The sequence below is a fragment of the Calliopsis andreniformis genome, chromosome 1 (genome assembly GCF_051401765.1).
Source record: "Calliopsis andreniformis isolate RMS-2024a chromosome 1, iyCalAndr_principal, whole genome shotgun sequence".
Classification (NCBI taxonomy): Eukaryota; Metazoa; Arthropoda; class Insecta; order Hymenoptera; family Andrenidae; genus Calliopsis; species Calliopsis andreniformis.
The window spans coordinates 12,621,097-12,639,987 of record NC_135062.1 but is presented as its reverse complement, the minus strand read 5'-3'; the positions used below and the strand labels follow the sequence as shown (position 1 = coordinate 12,639,987).

The 18,891-nt window shown below is 41.1% G+C and overlaps 1 protein-coding gene across 4 annotated transcripts in view; it reads left to right on the top strand.

Moving 5' to 3' along the window:
- Ph4alphaefb (prolyl 4-hydroxylase subunit alpha-1) overlaps positions 1-18,891 on the top strand; it is a 260,485-nt gene that overhangs the window by 47,009 nt on the left and 194,585 nt on the right. For 3 of the 4 annotated variants that reach the window (XM_076379853.1, XM_076379870.1, XM_076379845.1), the window contains one exon: positions 18,036-18,369. In XM_076379853.1, the coding sequence (XP_076235968.1) occupies positions 18,134-18,369 (236 nt within the window). In that variant the 5' untranslated portion in view covers positions 18,036-18,133. The remainder of the gene's footprint in view (positions 1-18,035; positions 18,370-18,891) is intronic. The other variant, XM_076379861.1, reaches the window with a different exon arrangement.

The following is an 18,891-nucleotide window of genomic DNA, read 5'->3' as shown; positions in this document are numbered from 1 at the left end:
TTAATCAATGTTGGAGCAGTTTTCTGGACTAGCGAAGAAGTCATAGACTATTAGACAAATCTTCTCCACTCTCGCATAGAGGGTTAAAAGAAACGAGGAATCAGGAGGACGTCGAGGAATTAAATGTGAAGGTGCACGATAAGATGAGAATAAGAAGGCATGGAGTTGAACGAGATAAGAGAGCGCTATGAAACGAAGGACACTTAATAAAATCAGGCGAAAATCCGAGGAAGCAGAATGGAAACTCGAGATTACGGGCTTGCCAGGTGGTAGCTGCATTTTCAAGTGTAAACCGTTTTGCTTACTCTTTCCGAGTAAATAGGGTGGAAATCCAATACTTCGGTTTTAATTTACCGCTTATACTCGAGATGGAATGGGGTGGAAACCTGATATTTCGATTGCAAGATGTTAATTCGTTCTTCAAGAAACAGAGTGGAACATCCTAGCATCATTATTCTCTGCTCTAACAATAAAACCATCTAGAGTCCTCCACTTCGTCACCAGAAGTACAAAGAACCCCAACTTTAGCATCGAATTTCCTCTCACAGAAATATTTAAAACATAACGAGGTTCATTCGTTTTGCTCTCACAGATTCGCTAAGTAGCTCTACTCAGGAATTTAAATTCATATTTCCCGCCAGAGACAAAGACACAGCGAAGACTCGAGCCACGAATATTCGAAACAGAGAGAAGCAGACCAGCTTGCAACGCAATCGAACCTGGCGTTAATCACTCGCTCTTGGACATGATTTCGTGAATGAACCGCTAACCATCGACGTCGCCCTGGAATCGAACATCGTCGATTCGTCGAACCGCAATGTCTTTGCCGCCTGCGAGTGCACTTGACTGCAGGCCAGCCTCGTAATTTGCGACCTCTGATCTCGAAGACCGCCTCTCTGATGCGGATCTGTCGATCGAGGTATCGCTTTGACTCGAACAAAGGCGGTCGCCGCGAAATTTCAATGTTAATCGAATAGACTGTTCAACGATCCCACTAAATTCTTGCTCAATTCGCATGATTCTCAGACTCGTCTGCAAACGTTCCTGACGAAGCATTCCCAAGGGATTTCGAAGACTTTTCGAGGGATTTTCTCGAACTGCATCTCGTCATTATAAGCTTCCTAATACTCTCTCTTTATTTCTAGGAATTACTTTCCTGAGCTTTTGGGTTTCATTTGGCGAAACAGAACTGCTATCATCGCGATAGTTAAAATTTAGGATATTAGTAGAGATTCTGATCTGTGGACGTACTTTTTGCACCGCTTTGCGAGTTTATAGGAAAGAGATACTGTAGTTTTCAAAAGTTTTGGTCATGAAAAAGTAAATTCATGTGGTTAGGATTACACTTATTTAAATTTATACTTCAATTTTGTCACCATAGAATTTCCTGAGAAATTGTCTATTCTAAACAGGTACGTACCCACACCGTAATCTCAGTCTGAACTCTTTTGTCCCACTGAGCCTAAAAATATCTAATCTCTATCCCTGCACATAAAAAATTTGCCAGCTTTTAATGCACACGATATTCGAACAGAACGAATGAATGATTCCCTGTGAAACAGAGAATGTATGACGACGCAGCCACCTCTTTTCCCACTTTTTTTTCCACGTTGCACCGTGGAAGGGGATTAAACGAGAAACCGAAGGAATAAACGCGAATGCTCACAGTCGCGGTAACATAAAACGCTTTTGTAATCGGATTTTCCCCCGCGATAATGCGATTTGTATTCAGTGACAAGGCTACGAGCGACGACATCGGGGATCCTTTCGCCTCGCCTCGCGGCAAACACTTGTTCCAAGGCGCCGTCTTGCGAGCCGCGAGACGGAAACAGCAATACCATCCCGCCTGTTTAAAATATTCACGTTTATCTTCCGCCGCGCGGCAACACGTGGGAACCCGCTGCAACGCGTTTCATCAATATTGAATCGAAGACGTAGCACGTAGCACGGTTTCACTGTCGATTTAAGGACATGCCCCGACGCGTTATCTCTCGCCTGCACCCGTGACGTTCTTTGGCTTTGATCGGGATACCAGGTCTTAGGTTTTGCTGTTCAGGTTTGGGAGAGTAATCTGTGGCTGTAAGGCAAGAAGATCTGCGTCACAGTTAGAATAAATTCGAGTTAAGGCCTTATTTGATATATAGAGTATAGAATATATATGGTTTTAGATAGAAGAAAGGGCATTCAAAGAATCTTCTTGCCCTAAAATAAGGGTTTAAGAAGACACAAGTTCATGAGATCGTATTGAAGCTGAAAACTGTGAACGTCAGTATCTTGAAAATATAAAAAATGTGCCTACGTTGTTTTACTTTATAACCATAGAAATTTGGTAGAGAGATGGTTAATTAAAAAGTGGAAATAAAAAGGGCTGTACCATTTTTAAAAAAAAGAAAGCTTTATGAAAAATCATAAAAAAGGACTTAGGCCTTTACAAAACAGGATAAGTAAAAATTGTGATATTTAAGGCTTAAAAATATAAGGACTTCTAAAGCTCAGTGGTTTTATAACTTCTAAATATTAGAATTTGAGAATTTGCAAAGTTAAGTAGGTACTTAATTACAAGAGCTTCAGAAACAAGAATCTTCTTAACTTGACACTGAATTACTTCAAAAGCTCCAAAACTTGAAGTGTCAAATATTAAAAAAAATCAATTTAAAAATCAAACAATTTAAAACAATAAAACACCTAAAACTCTCAAGAAAATCCGAATACCTACTCGAACCCTTAACAAACCCTAGAAGCACGAAAACCTTATCGCCACGTGGTGCAGGGTCCCTCGAAATCACAAAATCCCTCTCTTTATCGCCTCAAAAGCCTCCGAACTCCCACGCAACAGAAACGAAATAAAGAAGCATTCGCAAAGCAGACCGTCGATGGGTCTTAAGGAATTCCTGGGATGCGAGTCCGCCGTGGCGCCAGCGGAATACCGCGCGACGAATCGCTCGCGAGGCACAGAGGCGAAGAGGAAATTTACAGGAATTTCAATTCACAGTAAACAGCCCGTAATCCTCCCTCCCATTGTTTGCAGGGGACTCTCCGAACAAATAAGGGTGGCGGCGGGCACGAGGAGGCGGGACGGAGCTGAAGGGAGGCAGGGGGATGAAAAGCCCGGGGAAGGGTCGCCTCTCACCTTGGCGCGTGTAACGCGAGATCTTCTTCGTCGTTAGCATGCTTCTGTAATCGCACGCCTGTCGCGCATTCCGCCATTCATTATTCCGCTCGTCGTTGATCCGTGTTCCTCGCGAGTGTCGCCGCGCACCACTCGTTCGAGCACTCGCGGATAAACTGGGAAAATCGGTCGAATGCCCCATCCAGCGGCGATTCGTAAATGGAAACGCATTACGCGTAAATATTAAGCGACGAACGATTGTCTCGCTTAAAAGCTTCCGTTATCGCGTGCCACGGGAGAGGAACATCGAGACAGGGGATAGCATTTTATATGAACTGTCTCAATATAAGACAGGGCCGCTGTCTGTTCGATATTGTACTATAGATTGTGTAGGATACTTCTACTCATGGATTTTTGTGTTTTCTAGTTTCGTGCTGCTTTTTTTTTATTTCCCTCTTTAAGTGTTACTTCGTTGTGACCTGTTCCCTAAAAGAGTGCATGTTTCTTGGATTGTGTAGGTGGAAGACCCACCACTGTCTGTATTATATTTTATTGTAAATATTGAAGTATACTTCAACTTATGTTTTTGTGTAATTTTCTAGTTTCCTGCTGCTTTTTTATTTCCCTTTTTAAGTGTTGCTTCGTTCTCATTTATCCCCTAAAAGAGTAGATACTATTTCTGCTTAGTTGCCTATTTGAGTTTCTATCAATTACACTTGTTGAAAACATGAGGTACTTGGTTCAAAGTAAACCTTGCAGAATTCCAACAAGGCGAGTAGAATTCTTTTTTCAAATAATATGTTTTAAAAGTGAGCTTGTGGGCCAGACAAAAATAGATCGTGGGTCGCGGTGTACTAACACCTAGTATACGACTATACATAATGAAAGTGATTCGAGTTGTATCTATCCAAAATTCGGGAAGAGATGCTCGAACACTTTCGCTATATTTATACGTTCGCGGTAGGCAAGTTCTGTAACAATAATAACGATACACCCATTCTCCAGGGAACCCCAGTACAAACATCCTTCACAACCACCACATAGAAACTTTACTGCTGTCGTAGAGCTACCTTCCGCGGCGAGACCGCTACCCTCGCAGCAAATTAATATTACACGCGTCGGTGTAGATAGGTTCTGTTATGCCAGCGATGTTTATCTCGACTGTTGTTTAAAGAGGCCCCTGTATCTGCAAATAACAACTGGGACAAGTGCTATTGCAGCGTTCTGATTGCGTGTCGAGCGTGTTCCACCTGTATTCTCTAACGACCATAATTGCGCTTGTTCGCTGAGATATTTGAGGTTTTCACGACCCCGACTGCGCGCTATTGTTTGAGGTTTCTGGAAGAGAGATTTGTCCTTTCAGAAAGGTGTTCCAATGTTTGCTTAGCCGTGCAGCTGGCTTGATCTGCGCTCCACCGATGCTTTCTATTATTGGATCCAACCAGTGTTCCATCTTCATTTGGTATTGCAAAGTAATGATTTGTGGAGGTACTCACAACATGGTAATATGTTCTTTGAATGTGTAGAGTTTTGAACATTTAAATTTTTAGAATCTTGGATATTGAAGTTTAAGAATTTTGAGATATTACAATTTTCAAATATGATGATTTTCAAGTATTCAAATTTTCAAATGTTGGAATATTCAAGTCCTGAAATTTTCAAGGATTCCATAATAGGGATATCCAAAATCCCGAATTATTAAATTTCCTAATATTCAATAAATAGATACTCTTCTTCAGTTTAACCCTTACTGAATTAATTTCTAATATGAGACATGCAAAAAAAGTTGGAAACTAAAAAGACCTTCTTTCTTATCTAAACTTGACACTTTCCAGAAATTTTTCTTCGTCCCACATGGCGTGAAATTTAACTCTTCCTTCTTTAAACTAGAAAACAGTGACTTGTTATCCACCTAATGACACTAACTAACCAATAAATCAACTGATACCTCAAGTCACAATTTCAGAGAACGCAAACCAGTTTCTACGAAAAAAGAAAATAAGTTAAAAACTAAAGACCTCTTTTTCATCTAAAATTGATTTTCCTCAGAAATCGTAAGTGTAAATAAGCAAGGTGAGGATTAAAAAAAAAAAACCCCCCTCTAAATATTCTCTCTCCCATTCTGAAACAAAATCCCCTGAATCAGTGGCGACCGCAGAATTCGGTCCGCGCAATTTCCGCCAGCCCGTCGACACCCACGTTCAATCGTCCTGCCTCGACAAATTTGTACGCCATTAGTCGGTTTTTCGCCCGTGCATCGTGGCCCCGTCGAATATTTGCACGGTCGAGCCACGTGCCTCGGCTCGAAACAGATTCCAGCGGCCGATCAAAGCTCCCGATTGTCCCTCCCACCCCCGTGCACGGGGAGGTGGAGCAGAATTTTCTTGTTTCGCGAGACCGCGTCGGTCGGGTTAAAGTTGGCTTCGATTCCCTTTGAACCTGGCGCGGCTTTGAACGACCGCCAACCGACGATCTCTCGCCCCCCTCTCTCTCTCGGCCACATTCCGTGATGGGATTACGGTTCTCCGCTCGTTCGTCCTCCCCCCCTTCGCGCCCCTGAATGGCCGAGGGGTGAGTTCGTCGGGGGTGAAATTAGAAGAATAGGTTCGATAAGGGAAAGAAACCGAGCCCGGATGCGTTGCACCGTGTTGGACTCTGGACGAGAATTAATGGGCTTCTTCGTTTTATCCCTCTGGTATCGGGGAACTCGGAAATTAAGGTGGTTAATGGGTCCATTCTTTCGAGGGATTTTGGGCCGATAGCTGCTTTGATGAGGTTTGATCCGAGGCTAGGCTTACTTGGATTTTCCTTTAATATGAATTCGACGGGCGAGTCGACGAGTGGGGAGGGTGAAAATTTGCATGGAAGGGTTGCGGGAGATTTTCAGTGAGTTTGGTAGAGAATCGATCAGACACTTGATAATTAATCAATTTCCAGGGGGAACTTGGATTCTGAATATTTCGAAGTTAAAAATTTGCGTGAACAGATTATGGGATAGCTGGCTTTGATTTTCAGTGGATTTAGCCAGTCATTAGTCAGACACTCGAAGATTAATGAATGTCCAGGGACAGGTTGAACCCTGAATATTTCGAGTTTAAAAATTTACGTAAAAAGATGACGAGAGATTGGGTTCCGATTTCCAGTGGATTTATCGAGTCATTAATCAGACACTCCAAGTTTAATAAATTTCCAGGAACATCATGAATTCTAGATATTTCAAAATTGATAATTCGCATGAAAAAATGATGAGAGACTGAACTCGGATTTTCGGTGAATTTACCGTCATTAGTCAGGAAATTCAAGATTTTTGTATATTTCTTTTATTTGCTTCATGATTTCTGATCCAAAGCAAAACTAGATTCACCTGGTTTGTCTTCAACTAACTTGAAAAATGATATCAGATATGTAGCAGTCATATTTTAAGCACACTTCTAATAATAAGAAACTAATAATCTCATACTAATTATACCTGCTAAAAATAAAGACACAGGTCTCTTTAACTAAAATGATCAGCCACTATTCCTGTCCCTAATATTTCATGGAATTCCTCTCTCATTATTGTTACATCTCCTCTAACTGTCACCTTCGCTCGCGACAATGGCGCGAAGACGGCCCTATCATCAAAGATACAGGTTTCCTCCCACGTTCCAGGGAACAGGGTAATACTAGTGCAGTTGCAGTTAACGAGTGTTGACGTACGATTACGCGCCGCGATTATTCCAATTAACGTGTTCACTCCGCTCGTCCGTATTATTTTAATGTCATCGCCGAGCTGTTTGCGTAACTGCGCGCGAACTGCTCGCCAGTTCCGACGTGTGTGCTTTCATTAACGCGTACGTAGTTTGTTGACCCACACGTCCGTATTTGGGAACGTGTTGTTCGTTTGGGACAGTGTGATAGCTCTGCATACTTGCTTGCACTATTCTTGTTACGTCGTGGTTTGCGGAATGTGACTACTGTTTAAGATCGAGATATACGAGAGCTGATGAGGAGAGCTGTCGAGGTGCAATCAGTTCCAAATTATGAAATTTTCTGAATTTTAAGTTTTCAAATATTCAAATTTTTTGAATTTAAAATTTTTAAATATTCAAATTCTTTGAATTAAAAATTTTTAAATATTCAAATCTTCCCAATTTCAAATTTTCAAATATTCAAATTTTTTGAATTTAAAATTTTTAAATATTCAAATCTTCCCAATTTCAAATTTTCAAATATTCAAATTTTTTGAATTTTAAATTTTCACATATTCAAATTTTCTGAATTAAAAATTTTTAAGTATTCAAATTTTGTGCATTTTAAATTTTCAGATATTCAAACCTTCAGATTTTCAATTATATACGAATAAGGTAAATGTCTCAGTAGTGGACCATGTCTTCATACCTAGACACTACCGTCAATTTTATTCAATTTTCAGCTTAAATTCTAATAAAAGCCAATACTACTAATAAAAACAGAAAACATTACCAAAAAATACTATATTCAGTTACTGAGATGTAATTCAACTGTCCATTTACTGGGACGTATGACATCTTAAGCGTCCAGGTGTTAGGACATTTACCTTACATTAAATTTCTCAATATTCAACAAATAATCAAAAATAACGTGTAAGAGTCGAACCAGTTTCTAAGTCTAACAGGAAGCTCCTAAAATCTTCAATTCTATCGAAATCTAAAAGCCCTCAGGCTCTCCCTAAAGTCTGAGATTCTACTCAGACTTAAGAGCTCTCAGAGTCTTTTAAGAGTCCATTAAGTGTCTCTCCACTACCGAATCAATCCCTAATAGCGAAGCCTCTAGGGGTAGAAATTTCTGAGTAGATCCCAAAGCTCAATCATTAACTATTGCAACCCTGAGCACTGTATCTCGATCAAAGGGGAACAATCGCGTTCTGCGATTATCGGTCCTTCTGTCCCTTTGTCGTCGAGCCGATTGGCCCGTGGTCTGGTCGGTATCCCAGCAGCAAGCCACTGTATTCAGGCTCTGTACTTCTCGCTATCGTAATTCGTACGCTCAATTATCCCCATTGTTACCGCGATCGGGCGCGAACGCGATCGATACACAACGAGCGTTTTCGTTTGTTTGCGAACCTCTGGCCAGCCACAAAGCGCGGGAGACAGCTACGTGCTTGGAATCGAGCCTGTAATCGACGGCGTAGATCATTGGCCCGTACCAGGAACGAACAAATAGAAACACAGACCACATGTTAATCATTTCCATTATCGAGTGGGTTAAGTGATTGACGTTCTTCAGAGTCTGCTTCTGGGGAAACACTTGGAAATTCGGTGGAGAATGCTTGGAGGACTCTCTAAAAGTTTTTTTCATATTTTCTGTATTTTTTAATATTACAGATATTCTGTGGCATTTATATATTCTAAATTGTCCATAAATGTATAAATATTTAGAGTCTAGTCATTAGTATTGAAGTACAGTTGTGGATTGTTTAGAGGTACAAAGTGGAAGCACCTTTAGTTTGCAGTAGATTGAGTCACTGGTCAGACACCGAGTCAGACAAATAAAACCACGCCTCCTGGTCTAGTAAAAAGACTCTGGTCTACATTTTCGACTTCTGTTTCCACTTAGAATGACCATTCTGCTTTTAGCACAGATTTTAAAACAGCCCATATATTTGCACATGAAAACGGGAAGGAGAGCTGTAGAGAATTTATTTAGCACCCATCGTGTGAACTTTATAAATTCATTTCACCTTTCATTTTTATTACACAGCGACTGTACAGTACACTTTATATATAACAAACCTTAGAAACACTTTTTTCTACATTTATTTTCGAAAAATAAATTCAGACAGCAGCTCGCCCTATCCCACTCTCGTTCAGTCAACAAATATGATATTTCAGCGGGAACGTAAATTGTATAATTAAAACCGTCGAAATATTTTTTCGACTGTCGCCGCGAGTAAGAGTAACAAACCGAAAAAAAAGGTAGGAATACAGCTTTAATAAAAAATCTCACTTGACGATAACGTGAAACGCGCAACGAAGTTCGGACGAAAAACGAAATATATTCGTTTCCGAAGAACGGCGGAATGTTTCGTCAAACGAAAACGAGCGACGCGAAAACAACATGAAACAGAATAAAAAAAAAAAAAAAAGAAATAAACGACAGGAAATTCCACAATGGAGTAACTAGGCACTCGGCCAGTGCGCTCGGTCGAAATTAAAACTCGAGCGGGGGTGTGCGTGGGGTGGCGACGCGACTGTAACGAAGCGCGAGGGACGCGTATAAAGGCAGCCAATGTCGAAATGAAAAATATTAATTACAAAATTTAATGCTTTAGCTGAAACGAGTATAACCGTCCTTTTTTTTCCTGCTTCCCTCTCCCCTGTGAAAATCACGCAATTTTTCCGTGGAAATGTGCGGTGGTGAACGAAGAACCGCCCTCTTCTGCTCGACGAGCCCTCTTCGGCGCTGTCATGTGAGGAAACCCTTGGTGCAGTAGTTTTTATGGACAATATTTCGTGTGAATATTTTCGGGAGAATCAAACGTGGTGTAATTGTAGCGTGGAATAATTTTTAGAAAGAAAAATTCAGGACAGAGAGCTGGAAATATGAATGGAGTATCAATCGTTGACTTGTACTACTTACAAGCTCTCTGCGTCGCGGCTGATCGTAGCCTGAGTATTCCACTTCACAGGCGCTGGGTTTCCAATTACGAGCAGTGACTATGAGCAGTTATTTTTAATTGAAAAAATTCTTTTAAATCACAATTAACGATTTAACTTGAACTTTTTGTAAACGTAACATAACTCGTTTTGCCTAGTCACAGAATTTTCTCTAAAATGAATCATGATATCAAAAATCATGCTTCTACATTTTCATCATATTTCTTCATTTACAGTCACCTCTTTTCTGCTTGTACCATCAGTTCTGGGACACTCTGTATAAATCGACGAAACCTCGTGCAGTATTGCATTTGAAACGATAATACAAAATCGAGAAGCCTCTTTCACGCGTTTCACATCCAATACATGTCGCGTTCTCTAGCAGCTCGAAACGAGGAGGAGCATTTTCCTAGGGAAACGTAATAAAGTACCCGCGTATCGTCGTAGCCGCAATTTCTCGTTCTCTTACGACTCGGCCTAAGCAAATACTTGCCGACCCAGCAGATTGCTCGTCGCCTGGCTCCATCGTCTTGCCTCCACGAACGTTTTGCATGTATCTGCCGGGAAATTAAGGCCTCGCTGTTTGCCCACCCTCCTCTGGCATGCTTGCTCCATTCCTGCGCGCAGAGTTTCCTTATCCCACTTTGTTCGAATTGCCTGATTAATGGCCTTAAGGGTGTACACAAAAAGAAACCTAGGTTAGGGGGTCCTATGAGTTTCTAAAGGAAATTTCTTACTGAAATTTTGCGTTTTATTCAATCTAAGACCTTTTACACAAATTGAGGGCATGGGTGCAGTAAGGTGATATTTTGAAGAATTTTATAGGACAGTATTTTATTTTATGAGAAAGGTTTTAAAGAAATTTCATACTGTGAATAAATAATCTTAGATAATTAGATAACATTTTCGTACGAAATTGATTGTTTTAAGTGTAACACTTTTTGAGTTATTGCACTTTAAAGTCAAAGTGTTATCCTCAGTCTCCCCTAAATTTTTGTTATTTCTCTAATTGTAATTGAAGTGAACCAACCCCCAAAAACTCAGTCACATTTACCATAAAACTTCATATATTACAGAATACAGTAGTAACTTTCCACTAAAAGGAAATCGACACATTCTTCCATCGCGAACGTAAGAAAAGAAATTAAAGCAGCTTTTCGCGTGACAATAACCGAGGGAATCTGACGATGCTAGCCATTTCCGCGTCTTCCTCCATAGAAAGATAGTTGATGGATCTTCTGCCAGCGGAACAATGTACATCGCTCAGATTGCAGGGAAGGCGAGCATTGTCCGATGAGAAAGAATTAAGCGCTCCGCGGCTGTAATCTCGTCCGCGCTCAATTAATCGATTCTCTCGCCTTAATTGAACTTTTTCGCGGGAACCGCCTATTATCGACGCTTCGTGCAATTTTAACGAAAGAACTTGGGAACACTGACCCTCGAACGAGCGTATACAGCGTTGTAATAGGGGATCGTTTGCTTCGGTCAAAGCCAGTGGATCTTATCACGAAGCAGAACATAAAAGATGAAGAAGATATCAGATGTTCAGTTACTCAACTTTCCTTCGATTTAATCCTCCAGCCTGTACTCGCTTCGCGAATATCCTGGATTAATTAAAAACTAATGTTATGAATCCTGGGGAAGTTCCGACGACTCCGATTGTAATTGATGCCGAAGGCAGTTGCGTTTTCAGTTACGTTCGTTAAGAAAGTTTGCCGGCATGGGAAAGGCTGCTCGAGTTCGACCACTCATTATTTCCAATTCGAGGGTATCCCTCCCTCACTGCTGACGGCCATTTCGCGGAGTTAGTTGCAAATTACCGGGGAAATTACAACGTCTGCTCGGTCTGACTCGGCTGCGCGCAATTCAACCACGATAGTCGAAATCGCTAGACAGTGTCTTCGTTCGTCCACCGAGGAAAATGTTATTCGCGGGCTTAACCGATATCTCGTTCTTTGAATTGGAGTGGGGCCTTTGTGGGCTGGACCATAATAATAGGAGTCATATTTCCATTATCAGAAATACTCGAAAATTATATTCTGTATTAGGAAAGTATTTTATATATATGAGCATTAATTATTATATATATTTTGCAAAATTAAAGAGTCACTAATTCTGGCTCGAAAAATTGCCGATCTTTGATTTACTACAGCTTTGTGAAAAAAAATCGTACGGCAGTGAGCCTAGTCTCATTTTAAAGGGCAAAGCCTCTACTTTTATGCCCCTGAATCGTTTTTTTCTGAAAAAATTTTTCTATCTTTGTACAGCCTACGAAAGGGAAGGTGGTTTTTCCTCAAATCTTTGTCCAATTCAAGTTACTCTCCGGGCCTTAATAAATTTTTTCCGAGACTCATTTTGTGGTAGGTTTCATGTCTGAAGCCTCCCCTCTCCAACGAGACCTTAAAAATTGACATACGATTTTTTTTCGTTGAGTTATCACACTTTAAGTGAGAAGTATGACTTCACCATCACAATAGTGCAATGATCTAGAGATCGAAAAAGTTATTGATCTTCGAGTTGCTGTAACTTTGAGAAAAAAAATCGTACGGCAGTGAGCCTGGTCTCATTTTAAAGGGCAAAGCCTCTACTTTTACGCCCCTGAATCGTTTTTTTCTGAAAAAATTTTTCTATCCTTGTATAGCCTACGAAAGAGAAGGTGGTTTTTCCTCAAATCTTTGTCCAATTCAGGTTACTCTCCGGGTCTTGATGAATTTTTTTCGAGATTCATTTTGTGGTAGGTTTCATGTCTGAAGCCTCCCCTTTTCAACGAGACCTGAAAAATTGATATACGATTTTTTTTTCGTTGAGTTATCACACTTTAAGTGAGAAGTATGACTTTACTATCACAATAGTGTAATGATCTAGAGATCGAAAAAGTTATTGATCTTCGAGCTGCTGTAACTTTGAAAAAAAAATCGTACGGCAGTGAGCCTGGTCTCATTTTAAAGGGCAAAGCCTCTACTTTTATGCCCCTGAATCGTTTTTTTCTGAAAAAATTTTTCTATCTTTGTACAGCCTACGAAAGAGAAGGTGGTTTTTCCTCAAATCTTTGCCCAATTCAAGTTACTCTCCGGGCCTTGATGAATTTTTTTCGAGACTGATTTTATGGTAGGTTTCATGTCTGAAGCCTCCCCTTTTCAACGAGACCTGAAAAATTGATATACGATTTTTTTTCGATGAGTTATCACACTTTAAGTGAGAAGTATGACTTTACTATCACAACAGTGCAATAATCTAGAGATCGAAAAAGTTATTGATCTTCGAGCTGCTGTAACTTTGAGAAAAAAAAATCATACAGTAGTAAATCTGCACTTATCTTAAAGATCAAAACCTCTACTTTTTCATTCCTGAACTGAACATCGAAGTTGTCCCACTTTCATCAACCACTAACATTATCCACTCAGTCGACCTGGGAATCCTAAATCGTGACTACATTGCACCTCAGTCTCGTCGCAAGAGTAGAATTGCGGAATATACTTAGAGGCGTCTCAATTTTCTTCCACCAGCGACGTGGCGTAATCACATTGCACGAGGTGGCTAAGCGACAGTCGTGATACCACGTAATCGCTTTTAAGCGTAATTTCGTCTTGTCCCGGCGTTGGAATCACTGGCCATCGACGTCTATAGAACATTGATCCATCGGTAACCGAAGAAGCGTCAGTAAAAGCTGGGATGACGAACGATAATGCGGTTTCGTCGTTCGCTCGTTCGAACACGAATTTTCGATGGAACGTTGTCGTTCGTTATCGATCGCCTTCCCCTCAGCTAACAATTTTTGGCAGTATACTGACAGGCATTATACTCTTAATTCCTTCGTCTATTTTATCTTGTTACTTTCACATCCACCTTCGTTTATACAATTTTTCTAAATTTTTAAAGTGTGCTTTTCAAATTTTCTCTTCAATTTTTTAGTTCCACGATTTTTCTGTCTTTGGGATTTTTCTTTCTCGGCGCAGTAGCCGAGAAAGTTCTGTTCTTTCGTTGCTGAATACGTCACTGTGCAATGGTATTTATCTTTCTTCGCGAGTGCATTTATCCGCAGACGTTTATCAGGATTGCAGACCAAGAAGACTCGAAGAGATACCGCGACTTCATGATATACGATGACCATATTCAAATTCGGTCACGAATAATGCCTGGGGGAGGCAAGAAAATTTTGTGAGGCGAGGGAAAAGTTTCCTGGATGGAGGTGTTCTTCCCAGTTGGACGATTCGCTTGTTATGAGGATTTTCCTTCCATGCCTTTGTCTCTTATAGGGCTCTACTTTTGTTTGATACTCAGTGTCCACTGTTTCCAGTATTTTTACAGAATAATAGAGTGGCAAAAATGAAATTATCATATGCTTAAAAATTGTTGCTTCCTTCTTTTTTGTGTAGGTGTAGGAAAATATCAGTGATTCAGGGGACCTCAGAATTCTCTCAAGATGTCTTCTAAAAAATCCTGAAGCCCTCAAGAAACAAATTTCCTAATTTGTTCTTATCAAGGTTAAATCTGTGATTATAAAAAAATATAACATAAAACATAATCTCAAAATATGATCCTTTGGAAACTTCTTCCAGAGTACATATCTGATCCACAAGGCACTTCAATTATAGGTTAAAAATATCTACTACATGTCTATAGCTCTAAGGATCAAGGAAGTCTTACAAAACATTAAAAGCCCGATTCATCTAACCAAAAATGAAATCAACAATCCAAGTCCCCCAGCAACCAGCCATCGTTCAATTAAAAGACAGAAGTCAGCAGGCTCGATTGATCGAATAAAACTTTCACCTCATCCTCCTCTAGGATCGCAGAGTAACGTTTAATTCATGAAACGACGTCGCTCGATCGTGCCACGTTCCAAAGGACGGTCTCTACCATGAAATTGTTATAATGTAAATGACAGACGCCGAGAAAGGATCGTCGCTTAATGGCCAAGCGGTATTTATAGCCCTGGAACGTATACCTACGTTTCACAGTTTCTCCTCAACATTTCTCAGCGACGAGCGAGACCATCAGGAAACGTAGCAGCTATTTGATTACTACCTCATGATTGATTGCTTCGCCTAGATAAACGCGTCCCGCGTCGAGTTAACGTCGGATATATTATTTAAATGAATTATTAGCGGCGCCAGAGTATGTACCTTAAGGTCTTTGAACTTTCGTACTTGTCGGGTCATTTTCCATAGAGTTTTATTCGTAAAAATGATGTTGCAGTTGAGAGTCATTCAGGGTGACAAAAGTCTTCAATTTTTCAGACTCTCTAACCCTTCAAATTTGAGTCTCATGTATTTATATTCAGGTGAGATATTTCTCATCCTGATCAGACTCTCAGGCTTCCTCGAACTTGAACCTCAAAAAATTTACTTTCGTAATAAGATATCTATCAGAACTGGTATTTCTTTAGTACCCTGTGGAAGGCACCAACCCTCCAGAAAATAAATTAAAACTGATCAATAATAAAGTACTTCAGTGAACGAAAAACAGTCACCAAGATCTTAGTCCCCAATTTTAACCAATCTCCAAAAATCGACTTTACAGTTAACAATAAAAATAACCCATAAACGAACCAATAAATAAAAAACACACGGTACCAATTCTTCCAATTTACACTAATCCTAAGTTTCTTATAACGCAGTACGAACGAACCCCTCATGGGAAAACAAGAAATCACTTGTACATTCCTCGCCTCTTCCCTGATTCCCCAAACCTTAACCTCCTCTAACATCCTCCACCGCTGCACCACCGAAGAGGAAATGGATTCAATTGCTCAACACAGGGGTGTTTCTCCCCTGCGCCCCTCTGACAGAGATACGATCCCCCTCCCAGATCTCGGGGTCGTAAAAGATCGTCGCGACTGCACGCGTCGGAATTACACGCGGAGGACTTTACGTTCTCGGCGTTTCATTAAAACTTTTTCGCCTGTCGTCTATCGATAACCGTAAAACAGGTGGCGCGGAGGGGGTGCAAGGCGCTGGTGGAAGGAGGGGTTGAAGGGCGTTCGGTAGCTGGTCCAGGCGGTCCGAATTAGCGATGACAAGGGAAGGGAAGATTTATAAGGGGCTCGGCCGACCGCGGGCCCACCTCGCAATAAGAAGTTATTCCGTATATCTTTCGCGATTTATCGCGACGCGAGCGCTCTACCCGCGGGACTCCAACTTCCAGCAGCCGTCGGCGAAACTTCCACTCGCGCGCCCTCTTCAACGCCAAGATCTGCACCGCGCGCGGATTATTATGACGGAGAAACAAACGGTCTCGCGGTTTGTTTCTCAAGTTGCGACTTTCGCAACTTCCGCCGCGGAAGTTGGGCTGCAGGAAGTGCCGATGTTGCGGAGGGGATAGTGGCTTGAGTGTTCGAGGGTGGAATGTTTGTTGTTCGTGCTGGTTGTGAACATTCGAGCAGGGGGGATTTTAGTATTTCTCGTTTCAATTTTGATCATTTCTTCAGTTTTAGCGGGCTCAGAATTTTCTTTGCAAACTAGGTTTCTGAGGGTTTTAAGTGTTTTTTAGGGGTAATCTTGAGAGAATTCTGAGGTCACACAAAGACCACTGATATTTTTCTAGGTTTGAGGGAGGAGTGTTTGATATTGGTTGTGAAGATTTTAATATTTTTGATTTTAACTTTGCTGATTTAAAAATTTTTTGGAGACTGACGATCTTCCTAAGAGATTTGTTTTTCGAGGCATTTAAGATTCTTCAGGGGTTAGCTTGAGACAATCCTGAGTTCACCTATGGCGGAGCACCGAAATTTCACCTCGGATGTCCTGGTCCCCTCTCCCTGGTATCGCGTAAAATCGCTCGCTCGCTGGCAGAACGTTCCCTGCACTCTCGGCGGCTTATAAAACTGCAAAACAATGGCGGAGAACGCCGAAACTCCATTACGGCTTTTCCCAGAAAAGTGGAAGCCCGTAAAAGGTATGCGACTCGGGGCGCGACCGCCAGATTTCTCTTTGATAATACGCCCATACACGGTACCAATCGATTTTCCGCTTTCTGAACGTTTGATAAGAGACTTTCGATTCGAAAATTCTACTGTGCGCTGTTTCTGTTGGGTCAATTTATTTTTATGCGAAAGTGGAGTCGTAGGGGAAAGTGACTGCCACTTGGAAACGAAAATTACCTTTCAGGTATACAGGTTATTTCAGAATTTCAAGACTCTATGTGGAGCCACGATTCGAATTCTTATATTACTCTATAAGATACAATAAATCAAGTGTTTATAGGTTTAAAATTCTCCGTATTTGTGATTGAAGTTTTGACTTCAGGTAAATGTCTCGATACCTAAATGCTTCAGATATCAAATGTCTTAGTAAATAAGTGACCTAAAGCTGTAGATTCCAATGTTTCAATTACGAGGTCTCAGGGACTGAGAATACTATTTCATATAAAATTAATATTAGTGTTTAGGTATTAGGACATGGTTAACTACTTACTGAGACATATACTTTACACCCTGCACATCTGAAATTTTCGAAGAGAGATCCACAGTTCCAAGCTCCTGCTCTGTAAATATTTTCCTGGCCTGTGAATTTTCATCGTGTCAGATAAAATAACATAATAATATTAATACAGTTCTGTATTTTTCTATAAATCTCGTGTTGCCCTTACGTTGAGCAAACTATCGCGCTGGGTTGGCGTTCTCTTGCACGTTTCATGGTTTCATCGGATTTCACGGCGGAAAGTATCTTCGACCAAATATTTTCCCATTCAGTCGCGTTTGGATCAGACCGCGTAAACGCAAGAGGGAAAAATCGCTGAGCAAATATTCGGACGTTTTTTATGATACGTTTACCGGACACGCGAGTGCCTCCGTTGGCTCGGCAATTTGGCCACCGAAATTGTTTACACGCGATCGATTTTTCAATCCGCGTGGCTCGTCTCGGCGCCCTCTCGCCCCTCGAGCCGCCTGGAAAAATTGATCACGCTCGAATTTGGAGAAATTTCGCCTCGCCGATGGGGTGTCTGCTCGTGGTTGACGTTTATAATTCACCTCTAATAATTGCTAATTTGTTTTTTTGACAAAAACGAGTGAAATGACTTTGAAAATGTATAAAACTCGGAAAGAAAAATAATCGATGATTTCTTTGTGTCTGACTTAGGAGAAAAAAATTATAGTAGATTTATATTTCTTTTATCAGTGTATATCGAGCCCTCTGTAACCTCGAAGTTGTGGAGTTTCTAATATTCTTATGGTAAAGACACGCAGAATCTGAAATATCTAGATCAGTAGTGGAAATGAAATTCCAAAAAGGGAGGATTAAATTTGTGTGTACCATTCGATGAGCAGTGACCGATTAATCGGAGTCAATTCCTTTTTCTGCTTTCAGCAGTTGCGCGGCGTTGGCACGAGGGGAGAGGTGGCGAGAACGGGCAAGGAGCAGGGTTCTGGTGGGAATTTCGAAAGGATATCGGCAGTTAGAGAGCCATGCACAGAGTGGCATGTGAGAACGACAGGCAACTGCCAGATATTCGTTCGAGGAAGCACGAAATCAGGTCCTTCATTCAGTTCTGCAACACGACAGAGGACAGTGTCATTTTATATTGGATCGATTACCAGGGGCAACGAATCAGCTATGGGAAGGTGTCACCTGGAGACGTGCGGGACATTAACACTTTCGTCACCCATCCATGGATCTTCGTCAACGCGGAGACCGAAGAGAGGTAGGAATCGTTTAAACCGATTCAGGAGTTCTTATTCGAGTGACTAGGGAGGTCAAGTGAACAGAACTTTCTGAGGTCCCTATGTAGGGTTTAGTGAAGAGAATTGTATTTTGAGTATAAACACTGGATACATTTTATGAACAGTAAAATAGATATTGAACGATTGCAACTTCCAATGCGAATAATTGATACAAAATGCAGAATTGTCGACACGTATACCATAAATCCACACTTCTTCAGGTTCTGTTTTTGAATGAAGTTCCACGCGCTGCCTGTGGCTATCAATTATAAACTAAACACTTATCCTTTAACATGCATAAATATAATGCAGTGAAAATCACTGACACAATTCCCCTACACTACAAGTAGAAGCAGGAGTGGGGAGTGTCGCTGTCTGACCTTATTGGGTCCCCATGTTCCCCTACTCCTATTGTGGTGACCTCAGAAAGTTCTGTTCGTCTGACGTCCCTGGTGGTGACCCCAAGTCTCTTGTACTGTTGGAAACTTAGAACATGTCAGGGA